General features: G+C 38.8%; 1 protein-coding gene across 2 annotated transcripts in view; it reads right to left on the bottom strand.

Moving 5' to 3' along the window:
• LOC118812255 (monocarboxylate transporter 2-like) overlaps window positions 1-26,118 on the bottom strand; it is a 37,519-nt gene extending 11,401 nt beyond the window's left edge. Inside the window, exons 1-3 of one of the 2 annotated variants that reach the window (XM_036577097.1) lie at window positions 25,976-26,118; window positions 11,523-11,755; window positions 1,163-1,306 (exon numbers count right to left, since the gene is read on the bottom strand). In XM_036577097.1, coding sequence (XP_036432990.1) covers window positions 1,163-1,306; window positions 11,523-11,736 — 358 coding nt within the window. In that variant the 5' untranslated portion in view covers window positions 11,737-11,755; window positions 25,976-26,118. Of the gene's footprint in view, window positions 1-1,162; window positions 1,307-11,522; window positions 11,756-23,605; window positions 23,781-25,975 lie in introns of those variants that run through there. The other variant, XM_036577094.1, reaches the window with a different exon arrangement.
• Between the last annotated feature and the right edge of the window lie 357 nt (window positions 26,119-26,475).

Genomic DNA, 26,475 nt, shown 5'->3' with positions numbered 1-26,475 from the left:
CAAGATTCAAGCTTCCAAGATCTGTTCATAAAATGTAAATGGTAAAAGAAAGTTCCCTCTACATTTTTAGATTTCTCTATACATTTTAGACTTCAACAGAATGATGAAGCGAAGAACTGTTAACTGCTATGGTGAATGGCACCCCCGACCTCCGCAGGGTATTGTGCGCATGGCTTGTATAATCACATTTTCAAACATTTATTGACGGAAGTCAGCAGCTGCCCATTGGCTTCCATTATAAGTGAGTTTCAAGTCAATGTTTTTCTGCAAAGAGAAGAGCACCAAAGTTATTGTCCGTGGAAATAAACTGTATTCACATGCAGCAGATACTGGAGTATCCCTTCAAGAAAAAGGTAAACAATCAGGAATTTGTTGATCATTCTGTAGTGTAGGAGCCCCCCTCAACATTAATCCTTAATGAATGTAAAAATGATTGAAGCAGATTCTGGTATTCTGTTTGAGCAGAGGCATAAGTTTAAAGGGCCCATATGCTACATTTGTGTTGTGTTTTATTTTTCTAAGGACATGTATGTGCCACATTCACATTCACAGTTCAGGCTGAAACACTGCTAATGATTTCAGTGTGAATGGGCAGGGTTAAACTGCTGTAGGCTAAATTAGGCAGATGTATGCCAATGTGTTTGTGACAACACAGAAACAGTGAATTCATAATGGGGTGTTTTTGCAGCTAGTTACCATATATGGACTGTATGGACTGGGGAGTGAATGCTACATGAAACAATGTCTACATAATGCATCAAGAGCTTATATTTCAAGAAAGAAAGTGAGAAACATGTAGTTTTATATTATATAGGCCCTTTAAAACAATCAGCCAGTATACCTTAATTGTAGTGAATAGTTGTAGAGCTCATTTGGGACAGACAGTAGATTCAGCTACACCCATATAAGTATGGTGTCATTAGACTTTTTCCTGCTCTTGGTGTTCATTCTCTACTAAAACTCTGACAAAGTCTTATAAAGCCATCATAATCTCCTTCATCTAAGTGTCAATCATGGTTAAAACTCAAAGTCTCGTTATCTTCCAAACTGCAGCAGCTCTGCCAGCGCATTACTGCGAGCACATTGTTTACTGCCAGTTCCTTGAAGAAGACGACTCTAATCAAATTAGCAACAAGCTTAAGTGGAATTTGCGTGCACTCACCCCCGATCACTCCGATGCAGATGTAGAGCTGCACAACGCTGGAGCAGAAAGAGGCGGAGATCATGCCCACTGCACACAGAAATCCTCCCACTATCATTACTGGACGGCAGCCGTACGTGTTTACTAGGATGCTGCTTATGGGGCCTGAAACAGAGGACAGAAAAGATTAAGAAGGGAATCAGATGTTTTCTTGTTTGGGACCAATCCATAACAATCCATGGGAATATGAAGGGGAAAAACAACATGGTTAGTTAATGACATAAGCTCATTACTCCTTAAAATGGGATGGCAAAGACTCCATCACTTGAACCAGATTTAACATGCTAATTAGTCTGTGCCAAGTCTGAGGAAAACAAAAAGTGGGACAGAGTTTGCTAAGTGTAATGTTCAAAACTAAAAAGTGTGGTTCTAAGGTGGTCTGGAATTAAAGAGGGTCGGGTTAGCCTTGGCAAACATGTCATTGAAGGGAGCGTATGCTTTTAGGACTGATGTTTTAAATGGAGTATGGCTCAAACAGAGCAGCCGCATGAATAAGAATCTCTTCACACAAGTAATACTACTTTATGATTGTCACTGTTAAGAAGGATAAATATAGTACTGTGCAGATATATACTGCGCGGCAAGATATTTCCCCTGTTTCAATTTCGGTTTTAACAAGACAAAGCAATTCTGTTTTGGCACTTAACTTCTCAAAAAGCGTTTTGCATATTGGCTAGCCGATAAGCTCGCTGAGGCTATTCTGTTGACGTTGCATTACATTTGGATAATCCGCTCCTTACTGTCTCCTCCTCCCCTTCTGCTGCAAGCTTCATAGGTAACATGCACACATGCACCGTTGTGTAACTGCTGCAAAGCACATCCGAGTGGTAAGTCAAAGTGGGTGAAGGCAAGTTAAAAAAAGAACTGAAACCAGGGCACTGGTAGACCACCAAAACTCTCACCATCAGATAAACAGTACTTAAAGAGAGGAGAAAATTAAGCTCCACTATTGCATCAGATCAGAAAGAATCCACGTGTTTCTGTAAATCCTTCCACTGTTAGAAGACAATTCAACACTATGAGTCTGAAAGGATGTGTAGCTGTCAAGAAGCTATTACTGAAATAATGAACTGGCCAAAAAAGAAGAAGCTTCTATTAAAACAAAGAAGCTGCTGGTGTTCTCATAACAATGGACAGACAACCCCAGAGTCCAGACTTCAACATCACTGAATTACTTACTACCAAGTGATTACTTGGATCATAAGAATGAATGCAACCAATGTCTAAGACTGAATTTTGGAGGTATGGAAAAATGTCCCTGCAGATTTCTTTGAAAAACCACAAAAAAGCCACACTCATTGCTAACAGGTGGATCAAATGAAGCACATAGCCTTGAAATTTTGATAGACAAACACTGGCAGTAGAATGGGTTGTACTGATGAGCTCAGTGACTTTAAACATGGCACTGTCATAGGATGCCACCTCTGCCACAAGTCGGTTTGTGAAATTTCTGTCCTGCTAGATTTGCCCCGTCAACTGTAAGTGCTATTATTGTGAAATGGAAGCGTCTAGGAGCAACAACAGCTTGGTCACGAAGTGGTATATCACGCAAACACACAGAGTGGAGCTGGCGAGTGCTGAAGCGCACAGTGCCTATCCTCTGTTGAATCACTCACTAAAGAGTTCCAAATGGCCTCTGGAAGCAACATCAGCAAAAGAACTGTGCATCAGGAGCTTCACAAAATGGGTTTCCATGGCTGAACAGCTATACACAAGACTAAAATCAAAATGCACAATGCCAAACGGGGGTGGTGGGGGGATGGTTGGTGTAAAGCACGCCACCACTGTACTCCGGAGCACTGAAAAGCGTATTCTGTGAAGTGATGAATCGTGCTTCTTTATCTGGAAGTCTGATGGACAAGCCTGGGTTTGGTGAATGCCAGAAGAACATTAGCTGCCTGACTGCACTGTGCCAGCTGTAAAGTTTGGTGGAAGAGGGATAATGCTATGGGGCTGTTTTTCAGGGGTTGGCCTAGGCCCCTTAGTTCCAGTGAAGGGAAATCTTAATGCTTTAGCATACCAAGACATTTTGGACTGTATGCCTCAATCTTTGTAGGAACACTTTGGGGAAGGCCATTTTCTGTTCCAGCATGATTGTGCCCCAGTGCATAAAGCAAGGCCTATGAAGGCATGGTTGGGTGAGTTTGGTGTGGAAGAACTTGACTGGCCCGCACAGAACCCTGACCTCAACCCCGTCAAACACCTTTGAGATAAACTAGAGCAAAGACTGTAAGCCAGGCCATCTCGTCCAGCATCTGTGTCTGACCTCACAAATGCTCTTCTGGATGAATGGGCAAAAAATCCCACAAACACACTCTAAGATCTTGTAGAAAGCTGCCCAAAAGAGTGGAAGCTGTAAGCTGCAAAGGGGGGGAACTAACTCCATATTAATACCTATGGATTTACAATGGGATGCCATATATATACACATAACTTCAAAAATAAGCATCATTGTCATAGTTACCCATACAATTGCTGTGAAAAAACATTTCAAAGTAAAATGAACATGGTAGCACAAGGAGAGGCCTGCGGTAATGAAAAAATAATCTGCACCATCCCAGTAATGTCCTGAGAGGTGTTATTACCGCTGCTGAAAAAGTGTGCTGTTCGAAATCAGGTTAGGTGAGACACTGCTATGCTTAATTTGTCCCATATAAATTTGCATTAGACCTTAAGCTATCAGGAACACCTTATTTGCATGCAGAGCAGCTGGAGAGTTCTACCAGTGAGAGTAAGGGTTCACTGGCAGCCGTTACACTCAGGCCTTCAAATGATCTCTGCTTTAAAAGGCTTATAATGTCACACTCTTCCGTGCTCTGGAGTTTGATGAAGGCAGTTAATGTAGGTGGCCTTCCCTCATGGTTTAATCCCTAAATAGAACTGGACGGAGCTAAAATTAGCATGCAGCACTTGGCTGAGTGAAATAATCATTGAATTCTTGCACTAAAAATGACACAAAGTAAAATGTAAAAACTTTACAACAACCCTTGTTCACCCTTGTACTTGACAGCTGCTACATGTACAAGGCCATATCTTTAGGTGTGTGTAAAATTGTGAGGGCCTAATGCTTGTGTTGTCTTCTTGTTTCTGACTGGCTTTATGTCAATTAAAACACTACAGAACAATTTGTTGTATAAATGTTTCACTGCCCAACTTCCTTTTTAATTCTTTGAACCTGTGGTCTTCATATTAGTCCAGACAGCCCACATTTTTGATTCAATCTAATTCACAATGCATAAAGAGCAAAAATGTGGAACACCTCAGGGCCTAAGAACCACTTTGAAGACCACTACATCAAACTCGAAGGGCCCAAAATAATAAAAAACAATATCATTAATCATATAACTCAATAATTACTTACGATTACTAAATAAGTCAATGGAATTTAATGCCACTGACAAATTTATGTAGTAAACACATCAAACACTCGGTTTTGATCAAAAGAGTGCAAGAGAGAGGAGGAGAGAACGCTGAGAACTCGGGCAGGACTTCTGGGCGGCATCTACTTTAAGCTACAAGGCTGGATTCCCCTTTTTAATGAACGGAAGATGGGGTGGTGGTGAGGTGCAGAAAGGGAAAGTTGAGATGGAAAATTTAAGAACGTTGGACTGGAAGGAGGAGGCTTGGATGCTTGATTAGCCAAGCTGTTTGAAATGGCGAAGGTGCTGGCACTGCTTAACGCAAGGCTCATATTATTGTGCTAACATGCTCACTTATTTACGAAGACATTACCCAAATATGTCAGTTACCAGAGCAAGGAGAAAACGCAAAGCTAAATTTAGCCAGCTTTAATCTCTGTTCCACCTTAAATGGAGCAGCAGTTACATGGTAGTGCTGCTTCTTTTAAGGTAGAATGTAAGCTTTAACAAACCAACTTTGGCCTTGTGGTGAATGCACAAGTCTCAGCAGTTACTTCTCCCCACAGGATTCAAGCAGCCATATAGGAGTCAATCCGTCGTATTCTAGACAAAGCAACCAACTTGCTCATTAGGGATGTTACTAGCTACCAATTAGCACCTCTATTCGGTTGTAGAGTTTATATTCTTTTTATATATTTTATGTCTTCTAAGAAAATGACTTGTTTCAGTTATCGCTCCAACAAGCACTGTTGTCTTTCAGAGAAATTACCAAACAAACAAACACGTTTTAGGAATTCGTAAAAATTTAATACATATAAAAATAAATGTCGAAGTTGTATTAGCATTTCTTTTCTAATTCTGTATCAAAAATATATCATGAATTGTGCATATCATTACATCTCTAAACAGCACCATTCACAGCCAGTCCAAACCAGACACTAAACAAGCAGTCTGGCCAACATTTGTAGGGGCTTCCTTTGGTAGGAGTTCAACTGGTAGGTGCAGTAAAGAGAGACACACCTGGATGATTTTATTATGGATACAACACTATGACACGAAAGATAACAAGTTAATGCATGTGTGACAACAGACCATTCAGTTCCTCCTCTTTGAAATGCATGACCAAAGCAAAGGCTAATGAATCTGCTTTATATGGTTCGTTGCACATTGAAGGACTCGTGTAACATAAACATCAGGCTAAGCCTGTTGCCAGGTGATGTTAAAGATGCACAACAGTGCTAGCCTCTCTTGGCCTATGATCAGGCAGGTAGATTTAACTCCATGCTCAACATGTGTGTAAGAAGGCAGTTTGGTTTGAGATTTTAACATAAGGGCATGAGAAGTGAAAGATCAGTGAAATAGTCATCTACACAAAATGTGCAAACAGCATCTTTGACTAAAGGATACCAAGGTCTAACATATGTAACTCCATACAGGTTCAGAACATTACTGAATTAACTGGCCTTCACATCTAGCCAAATATCAAAAGAACACAAACTTTCAAACTGAACCAGTATAGTACAAATTGTGGTTTATCAGGAACAAAGCAACATATGAACATAATATTCTAGGATTCAGATTCAGCTCGTTTTAGCCTGGGCCCTTCAATCACATTACATGATACACTGATGTTGAATATAATTGGCAAAGCTTGCTACTGCTAGAACAAACTCATTTCCAAAGTTTACCAAACAACTGTGTCTGTAGTTAATTCACCTTCAGTACAATGTCTGTTCCAACTGCTTTTGATGCAACCCTGATAAATGCTAAACATAATACAAGTGTTATGGGCAAAGGGGAAAATGTTGCACACTCTTGAATATCAAGACAGTAAAAGTTTCTCATGGCACAGACAAGAGATTCCCAACTACAGTCCTAAAAGTCCATACAGTTAAGTCAATTTACTGCTCTAACAAACTACCTAATACAGGTTTTTTTTTTATTTCAGTTCCTTTGTTTTCACTCAAATATTATGCCTATAACGTGTATTTGTAGCAATCACTTTTGTTGTCTGCAACAATATATTAGAATTTAAATTACATAATGAATATGATCTAAAGTGTGGACTTTCAGCTTTCATTTGATTTCATTTTCATCTAGGAACTGCAACCACTTTCATAAATAGCCTCCTAATTATTAGGGGCTCAAAGTAATTGGACAAACTAACATAATCATAAATTAAACAGTCGTTTTTAATACTTGGTTGCAAATCCCTTACATTTATTGACTGCCTGAAACCTGGAAACCATGGACATCATCACATGCTTGGTTTCTTCCCTGCACTGCCAGACCTTTACCGCACCTGTCTTCAGTTCCTGCTTGTTCTTAGGCTCTTTTACCTTCAGTTTTGCCTTCTGTAAGTGAAATGCATGCTCGATTAGATTAACATCAGGTGACTGATGTTGCTATTGCAGAACATTCTTTTGCAGTATGGTTCCTGTTATTGTCCATCTCTAGTAAAGTGCCATCCAATGAGTTCTGAAGCATTTGGCTGAATCTGAGCAAATAATACAGCCTTAGACAAGTATTAAATCAAGTATTAAGAATGACAATGTATTTCATGATTATATTTGTTATGATTGCATCACTTTTGAGCCCCTAAAAATTGGGTGGGGGGTGGGTGAGTGTATAAAAATGGTTGTCATTTCTGTACCATTCACACAATTTGGATGTAAATGCCCTCACATTAGTTGAAATTAGCTGAAGTTGAAAATCTGCACTTTGACTTCATATTCATCTTTTAACTCCAACTCCAATAACCTTAATAACAATAACTTTATTTAAGTCAAAATTATAGGCCTGACTGTATATAACAAGTCAAGACACTGGCATAAAATAATGACGGGACGGGGGACATTCCCCTACTTTTTGAAAGTATGCAAGATAAATTTGGGGGTCACGGGATGATTTCACAAAAGGTACATAGTCTATATTATTGATAACCTATTAAACCTCCGCAGACACATTGTCACTGTAAGCTAAAACAGAGTAGCTGTGTAAATGATGATGTGCTGTACTCATGCTGAGCTGCGGGAAATACAGTCTGCTAGTCAGCAGCAGCGCTCAGTGTGGTCTAACAGCCGACCAAACGACCTTTTGTTTCTATAAACATTACGCAATGACTGTTTATCTACACTACAGAATGTCCACATTTGGAGCGCTGGTTTGCCAGACAAGGTCTGCCACTTAAAGCAGACCAGTCAGTTACATCATATCAGAATGTATTTCTGCCTCCTGATGCCTTTATTCAGCTTATAAATACGTTTTGTCATTTAGAATGAATGTCGTGGCTCTAAAAGGCTGAGAACTGTACAGCACTACTGTCAACTGTACATTAGCTGTTTACTCTTGAGTTTAAGTAAATTGGGGAGTTTTGCATGTCATGAATATCATCAGTCTGATTGGCGACTGATGCTCTTCTGTTGTGATCCAGTTATGAAGTTAAAAAAATTGTGCACTAAATGTTTTTATGTGTACTAAATGCAACAGAACCCAGACTTTAAGCACTGACCTGCCCTGCCCTTATAAATTAAATTGTTTGCAACACTTATTTACTACATAATAAGTACTTACTTCATACTATTACATTACAGTATTACTGTAAGTGTAGTATTAAACAAACAATTTTTTTATTTCAGTGTATTTCAGTGCCAAACAATGGGGCAACGAAAGAAACTATATACTATTTATGTATGATTTTTTCTGTTAATAATATTCCAATAATATGCAGGTATACTGTTTCACCTAGGCTTACATTTGAATTGTTGTAAGTACGCTTTTCTCTTCCAGTGTTGGTCCCCCGGCACTTGTCAGACCAAATTTGCACCCCTGGGTCCAGAAATGCGTTCTTCAGATTCCCCAGGCAACAACAGTACTTCTTAATGTTAGTGGATTATTGCAGCAATTGGGCTAAGCTGTTCCCTTTCGAAAGAGCCATTGCTAGGGCACGCCAGAATTTCTCATGTCAGACAAGAGTTTTCACTTTGCCTCTAACTTGCACCAAAAGGTCTTTTGAAAGGCTGATCCATATTCCCACCCCAATACAGGATGAGTTAATCGAAAAAAGTAGAGCATCCCACATCAAAGACAAACATAATACCTAGGACGGCTGGCCTTCTAAGTTTTGATTTGCTCACCGCATGGCATAAGATGATTGCTCTCACCCCAATCAAAGTGATATCTGAAGGCCCTATTGGAGCAGAGGAGGAGTGGATCGGGAAACTAATGGCTGGACAAAACTGACAAATCAAGACAGAGCCCGAGTAGAAAAGGTAGACAAAATCATTACTGTGATCTCAGAAGACAACATGCAGCCTTCGAAGGAAATTAGATGTGGATCTGCATCCATCCCGTCACGAAGCAGCAATGGTGTCAGGGCCGAGCTAGCCTCTAATTGGAAAAGACTTCTCGTAATGAGACACAAGTGAGGCCAGGGTATTCATTGTCTACATATTTAATCAAGCTGCTCAAGTTGCTTTGGTTCAGACCTGTGAGGCTGTTATGGTCCAGAAGCATCTGTCACTTCTTCTTAATGGGGTGTAAACATGCAACCACCTGTGTAGTGATTACCTGAAGGCCTGGTCAAAACATCAGAAGGATAATAGGAGCAGATAGTGATTAAATCAAATATTCATAATATATTTTTTTTGGATTTACTTCTTTTCAAATAAAATCAAGTGTCTTCAAGCATAAGTACAAATCTATGTCATAACTTCAAAGTGCTTCATAGGCCTAAATCTTTCCTCTAAGGTGCCATAACTTTTTTCCAGCCTACTCATGGCCTCTGAAGTTTGGCAATTCACAAGCTGTTTCTTTTACTTAAAATTATTACCTTGGTATTCATGGAGAGGAATCTGAGCCAAATTGAAATGTAATTACTACAGTGAGAAAATGGGAAATGCAACGCACACGTGATTACTTTTCCATGCAAAAACATGCCAAAATGAAAAGCAAAGCCTGTTAGATTGTTTTCAAGTCACTTGACCTCTTACTGAAAAACAATAAATGACGATTTGCTTTTAAAATGAAATTCATGTCAGAATTGAATACAATCCACCCTGAAATGTAATCAGCGCACAGCTATAATGCTTTCAATTGTGGACTTCAAACGACATTAAATCAATGTAATATCTTTTGCTTTCCCTTTTCTGCATGTCCCTGTTTAAATTTCATATATGCATTGCATTTCACTTGTTTCACTGCTATGACTGTATTTCAATATGGCAAACATGTTTACAGTGAAAAGCAAGTTCCACAGTTGTGCGTTGATAACATTTCAAGATGGATTGTTTTCAGTTCTGACACAAATTATGTATTTTTTAATGCAAATCCTCATGTATTGTTCTTCAGTAAAGAAGTCAAGCGACATGAAAGCAATGTAATAGTTATGTGTCGCTTTTCATTTTGTCATGTTTTTTCACTGTAGTGATTGCATTTCAATTTGGCACAAATTGCTCTCCATAGTTTCTAAGCCATAAAACATTATACATCTGGCAATTTAAGTCACAAGCACCCATTAACTCTTTTTCACAGCAACCATTTAATGCTGCTTGTTTTAGTGGAGGTCCCTCAATTTACCTATGCAATTTTTTCTTCAATAACACTGATGGAAACGTGTATGATTTAGTAAACTGGAAGCAAACTGGAGTTTCGACTTCTAAGTCAAGATTTATGAAAGTGTTTTTGTTTCAGTGCTATTTGTCATTGTGGTAGTTGTCCGCAGTTTGTTGATGTGAAGAAAGCTGCAGCGCCTTCCCTTTTGTCTCAACACAGCCGCCTTTGTGGCGAGGTGTGAATTGTTTTTACAGCAGAGGGGTCCCACCCCTCCCCTCTTACCCCTCATTGCTCGCTGGCAGATCAACACAGAGTTACGTTTCACCTTTCACCCACAGAGAGCCGAACAGAGTTTTAGGTAATCTGATAACAGCTTTCTGGGGATAATGTTTCATTTGATTATATTAATTAGGAATATCTGATTCCACCACTAGGGGGCCTGCAGAAAGAGAATAATTTGAACATCACAATTCATCTGGGTTTATAAACAACCAGTGACAAACACTGATAAACTAAGAAATGCTTCCTGTCAACAAATGCTTCTCTTATATTTTCAGATGTTTTGAATGGTGCCACCATGTGCTACCATTGTATCATTAAAGGTTAATTACAACAGTAGAATCAAAGTCTAGAAAGCACCACTTAATCACAATTTTCTGTATATTTGCCAGCTGTTATTAATCAGGAACTGAAAGTCATGAGCTACACATTTGTCTTATGTTTTTGTCAGTAAAATTCTGTATATGGCTGTTGTCCATCCTCAACCACAGGAGAATGAAAGTACAAAGCAGATGATATAAAAAAGATAAAAAGTAGAAGAAGCAAGTGAAGAACAAAGGAAGCATGGTTTATTTTTTGATGCTTAATATAATTTTGGATGCTCCGGGTGATCAAGAAAGAACAGAAGACTTTCAGCTCATGACAGAAAGGAGATTATGTGCACAACTATGTCCTGGTTTGCCTTTTGGAAAGTTCACTGCTTCTCTGAACACATTTGTGAGACCAAATACATATTGGTTAATGATGCGTGTTGTACTGTGCTTCATTCAGAAAGCATTGTAGAACTTCATTATGAATGGGTGGGGCTAAATTGCTGTAAGCTGAACAGACAGACAGATGTAAATACATGCTTCTCACAACATAACAGAAACAACGAATTGCTAGTGGGCTGTTTTTCGGAGCTTAGTTTCAATATATGGACTCTATGGACTGGGTAGTCAATTGTACAACAAAGTAAAACTTTGTCAATATTTACAGATTACTTCAAATTTTAAAGTAATATGTAAACATTTCATATATAATATGAAACATTTTTTTTAAAAAGTGAGGGAAATTTGGTTTTCCATGATATGGAGCCTTACATTTAAAAACATTGTAAAAAAGAAATGCACAAAATACAGCATCTTTACCTCCGGCATACATGACGGCCAACATGATAGAAGAGATCCAGGCAACCTGACTGTATGATGCGTCAAAAATCTTCTGGATGTCCTTGAAGAAGACAGTGGTAGCTTTGGGAAAAGCATAGGAAAAGCCAATGGAGATGAAGGCTCCACACACCACAGCCCAGCCCCAGCCTCCATCCGGAGGGGGCACAACTGGTTGTCCAACAGGGGGTGGCATTCTAAACCCAGGTCTATTGCTATGGAGAGAGAAGAGAAAGAAGGAAACATAACAGTGATTGTGTTGTTGGTAGTTTATAGGTATGCAGCAGTGTACACATTTTATGAGAATGCGTCAGTAAATACCTTCAAAAGGCAGAGAGAAGGAAGAGTAAGAACGCATTTTGTCTTGAGTCATGCTCTTGGCAGATCGCCATTTCACTCTAATTAAACCAGTCTAGGTCACTATGACATTGAGTTAGCAGGCTCTTTCAAAATCCAGCGCACTACTGGAAAGTACTAGTGGACTTTCAGCAAATCATAACATTACCCAAAACATTTCTTCATATGATTGTAAATAGGGACTTTGCTTTTGGACTCTTACTACACATCATATATGTTGGACAGGACGTCCGCTAAGCTAGACCTGAGTGACCTGAGGTCTTTCAGTGTAATTTAATCACCTTGGCGACACTGTTTACCTTCCACAGCCAATTGGAAAGCTAATCTGTACTCTAACTCCCACCTCCGACTTATCTTGGTTTCCGCTTCTTGGTGTGAGAGCTCATGGAAATCTGGGCTGGCAAAACAACTGTAACGAATCACAACTGTATTTACAAACCAAACAACACCTCTAGTGAGTCTGAGCGTGTGAAATAAGAGGCTTGTGCCCCTGACATTCACAGACACGTACACACACACATTCATTCACACACACATACACACACACATTCATTCACACACACATACACACACACTCACTCTTCTTTCATTTCATATTGTACCAATTGAATATAGCCCTAAACAATAGGCCTTGTGTTGGTTAAGCTTTTGTTGTCCTTTTATATGTGTCCCTCAAATCAAAAACAACCTTGTCATTAAGCCGTGACTGTACAGTGATACAGGGCCGGCCATTTGCTGCCTTTGGAACTGGGGCCGGTTGCACCAGCTGTACCAGTTATAACGTAAGTGTTTAGTAAGTTCAGGTTTATGCATTACTAATCAAAACAGGTTGCACCACACAAACTAGTTTTTACATTGAACTTAGTAGTTAATAAATATTAATACCTTCCCCTAAGCAGGTGTAAGTGTTAAGGAAACCAACAGAAACCACCTAGAAAGCAAGAACAAAGAAGACCGGACATATGACTTATTCAAGTTAGTTTTACATGGGGAGGTGGGTTAATGTAATTTTTTACCAGCTTGCTGTAAAACATAATTTTTTATTCCATTCATGGCAATTGCCATTGTAAGTCAAAATAGTCCCCCCTAAAAAAACAGGTAAAATAAGATAATGGCATAAGATCCACTCTGAAAAAAAGGTATTAAATGGTGTTTGTCTTGGATGTACCTTCCCATTGTACGACCGAAAAAAAGAAAAAAAAAGAAAGGTTCTTTACACTCACACATCTCATTTGCACAAAAAAATGGTTCTTGAAAGAACCATACATTGGAAGGTTCTTCAGGGACCCAAAAGTGGTTTTCTATACTGTGGCACATTTTGTTTCTGCGCAGTTCGTGCAGTCACTATACACTGAATGTTGCTATTCTTTCTGTTGTTATTTATACATTCTCTAAATTTGATGTTATTTATGACACACAGTTATTCAGTGCTCTATAACTATTCAAATATTCACAATTAATATACTCTGAAAAACACAACGTGACATACATTATCCTGTTCATGGTAACAGTTCATATCCATCCACCCCACCCAGTCATAACACTGAGAACAGGAAGCGGTCTAAAGTCTTGCCAATTCTTCCCTGAAATGGATACAAACTAAATATACACAATGCTTTAGAGCATCAGACTATAGAGCCCCAGGGAGCAAACTTTCACACCTGAGAACACCATAAGCCCTCGTAACACACTGTGGGAAAACACTGACTGTGCTCTAAGAAATGGCATCATGCCAACCAGGATCTTTCAGTTTGTACACAGACATAAACTATCATTATTTGCATCTTAGTACCCCCACTGAGACGACCGTCAGATCTATTCAAATTACTGAACCAACGAAATTCTCTCTCTGGAGAGGTGTCACTTTGTAGCCAATGCCTGCGGCTGCATGCCTGAGACCATTGTTGACCCATGCAAGCCACCAGTAGTGATTACAATGTGTCAAGCAAAGCTCAAGTGTCTGCTCTTGTCATACAATACGCTCAACCAGAGGTCACTGTATACCTGGAGAAACACACCCCGCCCCAAGATTAAACAATAAGAAAAGAGGCCCCACGACGGCATCAGCTTTACTGATAAATGACATAAAAACATAAGGAATAATGAAACAGGCTGGAGTCATCAAGGAGAGTGCATATAGGCTTATGCTTGTATCTTCATGCATGTAGAGAAGCAGATAGAGAAAGAGAGAGAAAGAGAGAGAGAGAGAGAGAAAGAGAGAGAGACAATTTGGCATAAGCTTGAGTGGTTTCACAGGGGTATAAATATGAGGTTCCACAGTGGACAATTTCCCTTAATCACTCATCAACCTGCCTGTAAGATGAGGATGGTTAGAGAGGCAAAAAGGATCACTGTTGGAGGTTTGCAGAAGATGGTATCATTCTGGGGTCACCAAGTGTCCAAAATTAGATGTCACTTCTATGCCAACAAAATATTCAGAGCGTAAGAGCTTGGAATTTTTTCTACGTGCTAGTGGCACTGGAACCAGGTTCTACTGTCAGATGAAACAAATATAGAGCTTTTTGGCAACACTCAAGCTGGGTTGGGTATAAGAGAAGGATGTCCCTAGGAACATGAAGTACTAAGAGATTTTAAATGAAGATCCATCTGCCAAAAAGCTATAATTAGGTCATGGATGGATCTTCCAGAGTCATCCTACTCGGTGGCCCCATTCTATGAGTTTGTAATGTCTACCGTTCTGTTGCTGAGCTGTTTTTGCTCTAGACGCTTCCATTTCACAGTAATAGCACTTACAGTTGATTGGGGCAGCTCTAACAGGGCAGAAACCTATGACAATGTCACCCTTAAAGTCACTGAGCTCTTCAGTACGACCCATTCTACTGCAAGGTGTAGTGGTAGACATCTAATCTGCTGTTGAAACATGTGACTGTGACCATGACAACATATAAAAGTATATCCCTACATTCACCCTCCTCCAAGGTCACACACACAAAGTGTAAACTGGCATGGTGCCTACAGCCCAGTTCAAACTCCATTTTTAATATAGATTTGGAATTCTGAATTCTGTAGCAGGTGAGTAGCTCTCACTTGTATTCTGACTGATTGTTGAAGGGTCTGTATCCTTAACATTTTATTTGTTCTTTTTATTCCCTGAGGTCCACTTTTAGGGTTCATGACTGTTATGTGTTTTGTTGCATGGATAACAAAGCACATAACAGTAAAATTGTTTTCCAGTCTCTTTTTATCCCTTGGATTCCCAAGCTGTTTTTGTTACTGTGCTTTTTTAGAATGATATGCAAATGACCTCTGTTCTAGTTGGCTGCCATGTAATGTGCTTTATTCAAAAAACAGTCCAGGTCAAAAAAATGTGAATGGGCACAGCTAAACTGCTGTAATATGATATATGTAAATGCATTGGGTTTCATGACATCACAGAAACAATGAGCTGTTTTTAGAGATTCATTTCCTCATATGAACTGTGTGGACTGGGAAGAAGGAACAGTACATTTTAAAACTTTAGCAATGTTTACATTCCACATCAAACTCTTACTTGAAAGAAGTGGGGAAATCAGTTTTTTTACAACATTGGCCCTTTCATGCCTTATCAAGGATTTTCTCTTTAACCTAGTTAGAGATTCACACTCATGGCCGACTACAACGTGTAGTCTGTGTTGTGCCTAAGGACATCCAGGGTCACCTTCATCTAGAGACTGCCAGGAGGTACTCAGTGTTGAATAAACTCATTAAGAGAGGGAGAGGGAGGGAAAGAGAGAGAGAGATAGAGAGGTTTTAATCATTTTCTTTGGCTCTTATATATGAGCTACATTATTTGGCTAGATCTGTAAATGCTCACTGAGAAGATTATAAAACAGCAAAACAAATTTAATGACCTATATTTGCACAGTTTTTTGATATATCCAACAGTTTTTCATATAAAAAAATGGTTGGTGACATAAAACCATTATAATGTAATGCTCTAATAGCACTTATACATAATCTTACTGGCAAAGGGCCGGTGTGGCTGCAGGTCTTCTTTTCAACAAAGCAGGAGCTCACCTGATTAGCTGTTGAACAAGTAGAATCAGGTGTGCTCCTGTTTTGTTGGAAAGAAAAGCTGCAGCCACACTGCACACTTTGAGGATAAGATTGGACACCTTTGACTTATACTAATACTTACTCTACCCTCTAGCACTGGATATATAAAAATGGCTTTGGGAACAGAGCTGTTTCTGAACATTTAAAGACCCTAAGCATCATGCTGTTTTCATTTTTGAGAGACAGGGGAAAATCAAGCTCCACTCTTGCTTCAGTTCTAAAAAATACTCCCACTGACAGAAGATAACTCAGCACTATAGGCCTGAAAGTATGTGTAGCTGTCAGGAAGCTGTTACCGAGAAAAGAAAAATAGATAATTATAAAAATAATATTTGAAAATCAAACAATGGACTGACCACCCCACCCCAGACCTCAAAATTACTGAATGCGTTCAGGATTATTTGGATTGTGAGAAGCAGGAAATGCAAATTTATGTTTTCTGCTGATTTGCTGCACTGTACACATTTTATGGGTGTCTTAACTAAAAAACGTAACTTTGTTGCAATAAGATATTGCATTAATTGAACATCAAATAACAAGTTAACTGAACATAAATCATAGACTTTTGTTTTGTTATCTTACTTGTGTGCATACTCGTAGGAAGCCTGGTGGCTTGGGGGGCTCTAAGCAACTGCTTATATCGCATATAGAAAGTAATAGCCCTGTTTGGGATATAGTCCAAATCCTTAAAATGGTTGGTAATGCTTAGGTACAGCAAAATCTAGTTTAAAAGCAAAGGAAAAGGGTGCTTAAGCTTAAAAAAGCACATAACAGCACATTGGCAACAAGTGTAATTAAAAATAAAAGAGGGGCTCCATGATATAGAAAAACATGTCCAGAAAGAAGTTTAATATTGGATAATTATTAGCCGACCTCAGAGACTGGATAATGATTACCTCAGATCAAGTCAAATTCAAGTTGTCCAACAGATGAGTCTTGACATTTGACACAGAAACCTAGAAAACTGAGAAACAACATATATATTTCATATGTGCATGAAATAATTTTAAATCACCTTATTGCTGTTTATAACCATCACCTTATATTGTATAAAATCCTATAATGGAATCGAAATCATTTAGTTCCAGAAAACATGCTAAGCAGATTTCAGGTGCTAAAAATGCTTTGTACTTGGTGCTCCTACATCCACATCACACTGTTTGCACACACCCGCAGATCGCTGAACTGTATTTGTTGTTCCAGTTGGCAATGTTATTTGAATGAAAAGGTCATACAAACAGACAGCAGTACACCACTTCTGGCTTTTTTTCACCCGATTTTCAGATTCCCTTACCCTCAAAAGAACTACTACTGTGGAATAGGCCCACATTCATCTGGAGCATTTTTCTCACAAATCACAGTGGAATTGGATAGAACTAAAAAATGCATTTGGTAAATGGCAAAAAACGTCGATCATTGGATTCTTTAAAGAGGCATCCATTGAAAGGCTGAGTATTGTTTAATTTTGCCAATTTAGTTCATTCTTATTTAAGTCTTAGGCACCTAAGCACATTGTTTAAAATCATTCATTTTGGCAATAAATGTGTTTGTGCTTGCACCATATATACACCATATATCATTACGATAGATAGAAATAAACATAAATACAGGTGAAAAAAAGTAACAAGAATTTCTTGACTCTTGATTTCTTATTGATTAACCAAACAAGATGTTGGCAGCTTCAAGGAGAGGTTTGGAAATGATTAAACAAACATACTGACATACTTTATTATCAATTACATTTATTGTAACATTGGTGTTTTTCTGAGCAAAAAATGCTTACTGAACAGATAAACAGCTTTTTAAATATAATTTTCTCAGTTGCCTACAATTTTCATATAGTACTGTACAATATCCAATTCTATACCCAAAATTTTCCCAGAACTAGACATTGTTGTGCACCTTAAGACACCCGATACGGTACCAAAACTGTATCATCCCCCTTTTAGGCACAAATCAACATGATTTCTGTGCCCTGTATAGGCTCACTTAACACACTGTATTGTCTAAAGAAAACTGGGTAATGGTAGAATAAATCTATGAAGTAATAAGAAAGTGATAGCTTATGAGAATCAGCATAGTTTCAGAACAATACTCAAAGTTACACTGGCTAATGTACTGTATTCATACAAAAATTCTGGTCAAAGGTCAAAAGCACATTTTCGGCTCCCAACTGTGAGCAGAACACCCAGATAATAAAACACAATTAGCCTCATAACTAGCAGGTTATAACCGCCGTTAATATCCTATATTGAATGTAAACATTCTCTATTTGTAACTGCTACCAGCAACAGTCAGCTTTTATATACCTCAACTACAACGATGACCTTGGTCTTAAACGGAACTACTGTACAAATCAACTGATTAATGTTTGTTGTAGTTTAACATTAACCACAACATCACACTGTTTTCTCTCTAGGTCAGTAATTTCATGCTGGGTTATAACAATGGCTCTTATTATTTCTCACCATGTCTTTTGCTGTTGGAATAGGAAAAGTGGCTGGATGGGTGGTTCACAGGCTGCTTTGAAGCTCTTTGTGTGAGTTAAGTGGAGCAAAGGGTAAGTGAAGCAAACGGCAACAAGAAATACTCCAATTTCCCATTAAAAGAATGGCTGCAGACAAACAATAGACACCATTGTGGTCTGGAGTAGAAAATAGTTACTTCAAAGCTGTGGGGCTGTTCCTTAAGATAATCAATGAGCCACTGATCCTTTTCCAGACTGGGATTAATTGGTGACGTATGTCATGACAAATTGTGCAGCAAGAGATGCTGTACAGTCAGTAACTGTAAACCTACAACGTACCTTCATGGTGGATGTACCTGATAAGATGGCCAGTGAGTGTAGATACATCTAATAAACTGGTAACTCTGTGTAGTTCTAAGATTCAGCATCCAAGTACCCGCAATAAAGTGCCTGCTCTCTTTTTATAACCACATCAGCTGTTATTGAACCTATAAATATCAAGCGGTCTGACTATTCCTGACCAAGCATGACATTTCTCTTATGACTAGGTGTTCCAACATGTGACTGTACACATCACCTGAGGTGTGTCACTCAACCAACACAATCACAGCATGCAGGCTGTTGGGAAAAAGAGTCAGTCATGGTGAAACACATCACTTAAAGGTAAGTATTAGGAACAGTCAGTGCCCATTACAGCACACTAGGACAGTGTTTTGCAACTCAGAAACACGGAGGGTCCACTTGTTCTCCACATTTGTGTTTTCCCTGCACCCTGCACTTCCAGATATGGTACTGGAGAGCGAATACAAAACTGCTCAGTGCAGGTGCCCTACAGGACCAGTGAAAGAAGAAACTTTAAAGATTCTTGCTAAACTAGGGAGGCACCGATTTTTTCTCTTCTGAAATTGACAATGATATCTGAACTCAGGGTATGGGTCGACACTGAGTCCTGATCTGATGTCAGTGCTCTGTTAAAGCAATTGTGTTTTGTAGTAGCATATAGAAATAAACAGTAGGTGTAGGCGATATGGCAAAAATATGATCACAATATTTCAATACATTTTCACAAAACACGATACGCCATGATATTTATTTTTTCTGACATCTAATAAGTGGGAACAGAACAACATTAAAAAATACGATCAAAAACTATAGGTGCATTGTTTTTATCAGTATTACACACACTGCGCTACACTAAATGCAATTAATAAGGATTATTGTTCAGAATAGCAAGCTGTGACATAATTTATCATGAAAATGATAAATATCATAATATTTCCCAACCCTACAGTAGATGCTAATGCACCACAGTGGTCTACAAAGTTTATAAAACTGTTACAATTGTATAATGACCAGAACTAAGACACAGTGTTGAATACGGATCAGTCATATCTGCCCGATTTCCAGTCTGTTTAAAAAGATTCATATCTTGTGAGATATGATATTTAGTATATCTATCCATTTCGCAACTCTGTGCCGATGCCAATGTCCAAATTTTTTCATGTACATGTCTGCCAATGTCAGTACATAAACATTCCTAAATTGTAGAAACTGTGACTAAATCTGCCTGGATTAGCATTACAGAGATGTCTAACATTTAGTTGTATTAGGTGCAAATGTAGTAAAACAAATTAAATGCTGGCATTTTAGCACAGGAGCCCAAGATTACCTAAAGCTTTCACTCTTCTGTCGTACAATAAATACGTTATCAAATATTGGTTTTCAATATCAGTCAAATCTGTCCAATGCCAGTATTTGTTTTTAAGCAAATATCTGCTGATACTGATATTGACCAATATCATTGTGCAACACTACTGTTGAAAAGAGAACACGACTGACTTGCTGGAGTGGGAGCTATACTGTAAAACGTTGAATAACAGTGGCATTGTCCCACTATATTGATTTTACTATATTGCTGTGATACGCCCAATGAAGCAAAATCACACTGGCCACAATCTTACTTATGAGACAAATTAAAAATTGACATCATAATTGCTCTTATAAACTCACGGAAAAGTGTACACACAATTTAAAAACATGCACAAATATTTAGTGTAGAGTATATACCTCTTTTTTCACTTATCTGTTGTGCTATACTGAATGTAAATTACACACTACGGCAGAAAAGTAAACTTAGCTACAATTACTATTATTATTATTTGTATCAGTATATCATACTGTAATTGGCTGAATAGTGGGATATGAATTTGAGCTTATATTGCCACACTGACTGAATTGTATTACATAAAACATGAAAGCTTTTATTATACAAAAGCAAACAGTCCGATTTTCCAATGGCAAAACCCAATGTGACTTAAAAAATAACATATTACATATTTTATGCTCTACACTATAGGAGAGATTTTTGCAGTTAGCTAATTAACTGGGGCAAAAGTCAAGCATGTGGGTTCTGTTTGTTAGTAGTACACACAGAGAGCAATACAAAATGTTTTGTTTACACTACTCAGCATGATTTCCTTCCTATATGTTAGATCTCACTAGTGGTCCCAATATCATCCCTCCTGAACATCCGTGCTTTCACTGTGGCAAGTTTTTTTGTAACAAGGCACAACAGGCCAAAAAAAATAACATCTACAACAGCAGTGATTGATTCTGCTACTCATTTTAAGTATGTTTGAGCCTGAATCGATAAATGAAAGGATTAAATAAATGACAGGCTATAAATCACTTTTACTGTTATGACATAGTTTACTTATAATGTTGCTGGCATGAAGTATAATTTTCAGTAAAGCAAAGACATGTTCGAGGTCTAAAGTTTGCTTCTGTTTTTATTAGAGCTACGAGACTAATGCAGCTAAGAAGTAATTAAAGTTTATACCCAACCAATTAGCATGGTACATCTAAATCATTACTCATTTGCCTCAAATAATCTCAAATAGTCTTCATGTGGTTTCAGAAACTGTATGTCATACTGTTATCTATAAAAATGGACAAGGGCATGTTGCTTAGCTCAAAACAGTAATAGTCACCTTGTAGTCGTCGGCAGTATACTGGTCAAAATTCTGCCTCAGGTATGACATTATATGGGTACGCCACAAATAAGCGCAGATAATGCATTGCACAAACAGTGCACACCATGTTAACATTATCTCCTTTAGCTGGGTGGCTGAGCCAAGAGTGTTTCAGTCACTTTTAAAATGATAATGAAAAGGCAGCAGTCCCTCGATCACCTCCCACTGTCTAGCATGTTGCATCTGAAGTAGTCCGCTTTCTTTTTTAGGCAGCAGACATAAAGGAATTGCCGATCTTTTGGGGTTAGCCTTAGCCTAACATGGACACCAGACCAAACAGAGCGGTCTGAGGAACTGTGTAACTTGATCAGCTGCAGTAGATGACGCCGTCTCCCGACATCGTCTGCGCAACAAGCCATCTGGTACTGATAGCATAAATGACTGTAATATTTTCCAGATTCCGTCCGTTTCTGACAGTCAGAGGCATGAGGATATGGGTCGCACCTATGAGACAATTGATCTGAGAAATATGATGAAACTAAAGTTGTCTTGTTATTTGAATTTTCCATTCCACCTTAAATAGTGCAACAGTTACATTCAAGCTCCTGTACAGGTGCCAGAATGTACCTGTGCTCCAATTAAGGCGGAACAGAAAATTTGAACAAAAAGCTGGCTTTGCAGAAATTCAGATGTGACTCAACTTTTAGGACCATTCTTTCCTGGCCTGCGAGGCTAGTGTTAGAAAGCAATATTGACATAGGTTTATCCATATATTGTTCTTTTTTTTTACTATTTGGGACAATAAAAATATTTCAGATTTATGTGGGTTTTAAAAATAGCTCTTGAAAAGTGAGGGGTCATCCCAAAATCATAGGCTACTGTTAACCTACAAAAATAGCTTTAATTAACCCCTTATAATCCCAGGCTTATTACATACTAAGACTTATTATTCAGTAACTACAGGGACTTCAATGCAAATTGGCTGAGCTATTCTTATGGTTATGGAAGTGTGTATTAAAATTTAGGCCTGCTGATGGCCATTTAAGGGATTAAGCATCAGAAATGGTTTCATTTGAACATATATACATACTGCGATACATACAAAATCAGAAACTTTATTTATACCATGAAATAAATTGTTCACCATATTGCCTACTACTACCTTCTACTACCCTAATGTTTGTCTGTTTTCCATGTTTTTTTGAGGCATTAGAATAATTAAACTTCAGCACCAGCAGCACCCTAAACAATTCCACCCGTGCTTGATTATCTAAAAGTGGTGCCATAGAGTCTGTGCCTAACCAGCTGCTCTTAGTCAGGGCAATAAATCTCAGCTTCATCAATAATTAGGAATGCACAGCGGGGCACTCGTTTATTTATTTTGCCCCTTCTATCCTTGCTGTCCTCTGCAGTGGAAGTTATCTCTAAATCTGCACCAAGACTGTTGGGATGTCGTCCCACCATTGTTCAGAAATGAAACCTCAGTTATACTGTTCATTATCAAAGAATGTGTTTGTGTACAAGCCGAGCATCTTATCCACCCTGTGCATCCGGGCTGCCACGCTGCAGGGCTCTGGTGCTTGGGCCCCTTTCTGCAGTCAGAATCACATGACATATTGTAATAATGCAAGAGCACCAGCTGACCCAGATGGAACATCCTCTTCTAGTGCCAAACCTGCTTACGGCACAGCCTCCTGATCAAATCCTAGATATTTATAGAGTACCATTCACAGGGAGGCAGGCAGCTCTGTTCAATTCAGCTGGCTGTCTATCACTGTATGGGCCGCTCTGACACTCTTAGCAACCAGCAGGTGGAAGAAAAGCTTAAGAGGGCTGAGGGGGATGCGCGGTGTCCATCCTAGTGATGCATTACTCGTGCTTGTCTCCATCCATGAAGACCTGCCATTAGCACCAATGGCGCTGAAGACACGCCAGTATGCAATGGGCATAGACGGAGCTTACGTAAATAAACCTGACCGGCTCCGTATGACCGTGAACACCAACAAGACCAGCACTAACTGTCTCAGCACGTTATAATTAGCACTGGGGGCGATGTCTGCTGAGAAGATAAAGCCAGGATAGCCTACAGTTTGCCAAAGCATCATTTCAAGAGCAGGAACGAGCGAAGCTGTAAAGTGTCAGTCAGCGAATGTAGTGACAGTGACGAGTCGACTTCCGCAGCGGAAGCCTTTGAAAAAGAAATGGTGATTTACCTTCTGAAACGCTAAGACACCGTAACGTCCGGGCTCCGCTCTCCGCTCCTGGCTGACTGACCTTGTCAGTGTTGCAGGAAGACGCTCTAAACACACTGTTTGAATTCGTCGCTTTCCAAACCGTAGCGATGACGTCGATGGGCGAGGGGAGGGTGTGTATACGTGTGCACGCGGATGCGTGTATGTGTGCGCGCGCGCGCTCGCGCGCGTGTGTGTGTGGACCTGCTGCTGCTAGAGCTAAGAAGGAGCTCCAATAGCGGAGCAGCACGGCGATGGGTGGAGAAGGGGCGGCTGGCTGGAGGATGTTTCTCATTCTGAGGTTTAACTGATGCCGCATGTGAGCCGTTAGCGCCTCCCTCCCCTTACTGATGCTTCCATGGTTCCACTGGACGAGCCAATAGAAGTAGGTCAGCCCGGCTCATCCCGGATTAGTTTAAAGTTAGCCTGAGTAAAGCCCCGTAAACACACGCCGTCGGTCCAGTGCTGCTAATGTGCCTTCAGTCAAAGCACAAGATCAGTTTTTGCACGACGTTATATTTGCTTTTTTATTGATTTGACAATAGAGTTGTTAATTTAGCGTGTTAAATTGCCCTTTAAATTGTTATGTGATCGAACTAAAAATACAAATGATGATGATGATGATGATGATCACCAACACTACTCTTCATCTTCTACTACTACTACTATTACTAAAGCTATTACCAATACTACTATTACTATTACTATTACTACTATTACTGATACTACTTACTGCAACTGTTACTACTGTTATTCCTACTACTATTACTCATACTAATAGTACTATTACTAATACTATTCCACTGCTACTGTTACGGCTACTAATAATCATACTAATACTACTCTTCTACAACAACTACTAATACTACTATTACCAATACTAATATTACTATTACTAATACTAATACTACTCTACTACTACTATCACTAATACTACTTTCTGTAACTGTTACTACCCAACTAACACACAACTTTGTCACAACTTTGTTTACTTTTGTACAACATTGCTGCAATGTTGTCAGTAGGTGGTGCTGTTTACATTGTCTGAACAAGGTTGTCACAATGTTGTTACAAACTCATTATTAAGTAACATTGCTGTGCGGTAATATGACTAGCTGTAGAGCAGTTAGTTCTGGCCACACAAGCTGATTGGTTGAGAAGTGTTCTAACCGTGCTGTTTTTTCACCATAACATCACGGTTTTTTTTCACAAACACTGTATCACTCCGCTGAGACGCTGTTGCTAAGCAACGACTTTGACAGCTGTAGGAGACGCTCAAGCCATTTGAACGTTTTTACTTCTTACTTTGCCACAAACAGAAAATGGATACTTTTAAGATCACATTTGACCGACAGCTGATTTGTTCAGACTCTGAAGATGAGACTACACTAAATTCCCAAACTGTCTGTTGGTCTGTGTAAGGAGCTGGAGCAGCGAGTGAGCGGAGCTCATTACTCTGATGTAGCAACAAGCTGCTTGTTAAGGAACTATAATTTGGCAGAAGGAACTGCGAACATTAAAACATATTAAACGCCGCGTTCACGGCCCAGTTTATTAATTTATTACTTTATTTATTTAACTGTTGCATAAAAGCAACGGAACACTCGAGGTCGTGTGTTATCGTGAAATGACATCACAGCCGTGATGTTATTTCGCAATAACACACTCCCTCTCATGTTCTATTGCTTAAGTAGAGTTCCATGCACAAAACAATGGAAGCATTCTAGGACATTGTGAGAACGTACCGACAGTGTTGCCACTACGTTGTCACAATGTTGTTGGATAACATTGTCACAACTTTCTGAGGAAAGGTTACATTTCAACGTTGTGACAATGATGTGGGCACCCAAACAATAGGTTGTCACAATGTTGTCACAACATAACTGTATTTGCTGGGTACTATTACTGCTATCAATACTGTTATTACTAATACTAATACTACTATTACTAGTACTATTACCAATACTACTAGTACTGATAGTATTATTATACTATACTACTTCTAATAACACCCTACTACTACTTATACTACTTACTGCTACTGTTACTACAACTAATATTACTCTACTAATACTACTTTTATTAGTAGCAATAAATAGTAGAACTAATCCTACTATTACTAATACCATCCTCAATTTGGGACAGTATGTGAATTTTTCAGAAAAAAAACAGAACAATGAGTTTAGTAAATTGTGTTGACCTGTATTAAATTAAAAACAGTACAAAAACACAATATTTATTTATTTATTTTTACATTATAAGCTATATTGTATTTTTTTGTAAATATACAAAAATATATGTTGTTGACATATGGCTTCCATTGAGCATAGCATAGTCTGAGCACAGTCTTACCTTGCATTTGTGGATGCAATGATGAACAGTGTTTATTGACAGTGGGTTGTCAAAGTATCCTTGAGCTCATGCAGCGATAATTATCACAGAAGCATGCCAGTTTTTAATGCAGCCTTGTTTGAGGGATTAAACTTCATGTGCATAGTTTTGGTTTGGTTTGCCGTTCCTGGAGCTCCTTTTATAGTCAAGCATGATTGCATCACCTGTTGAAGGTGTTTTTTGAACAGTTCACTATTTCTGATCTTAAATTGCCCCATGTTCAAACTTTTTTTTTACAATGTGTTCAGGCAACAATTACAGAATGAGCATATATTTGCAAAGAAAAACATGAACAGGTAAAACATTGACAGCTAAAACATTATGTCTTTGTACTGTTTGCACTGAAATATAGGTCAAAGTGGATTTACAAATCACTGTTCTCTGTTTTTATTTGCATTTCACAGACATTTCCCAACAATTTTGGAATTGAGGTTTGTACTAAATTGAGGTTTGTACTAATG

The sequence above is a fragment of the Colossoma macropomum genome, unplaced genomic scaffold, assembly GCF_904425465.1.
Source record: "Colossoma macropomum unplaced genomic scaffold, Colossoma_macropomum, whole genome shotgun sequence".
In the NCBI taxonomy this organism is placed as follows: Eukaryota; Metazoa; Chordata; class Actinopteri; order Characiformes; family Serrasalmidae; genus Colossoma; species Colossoma macropomum.
This window is presented reverse-complemented; position numbering and strand designations above follow the sequence as displayed.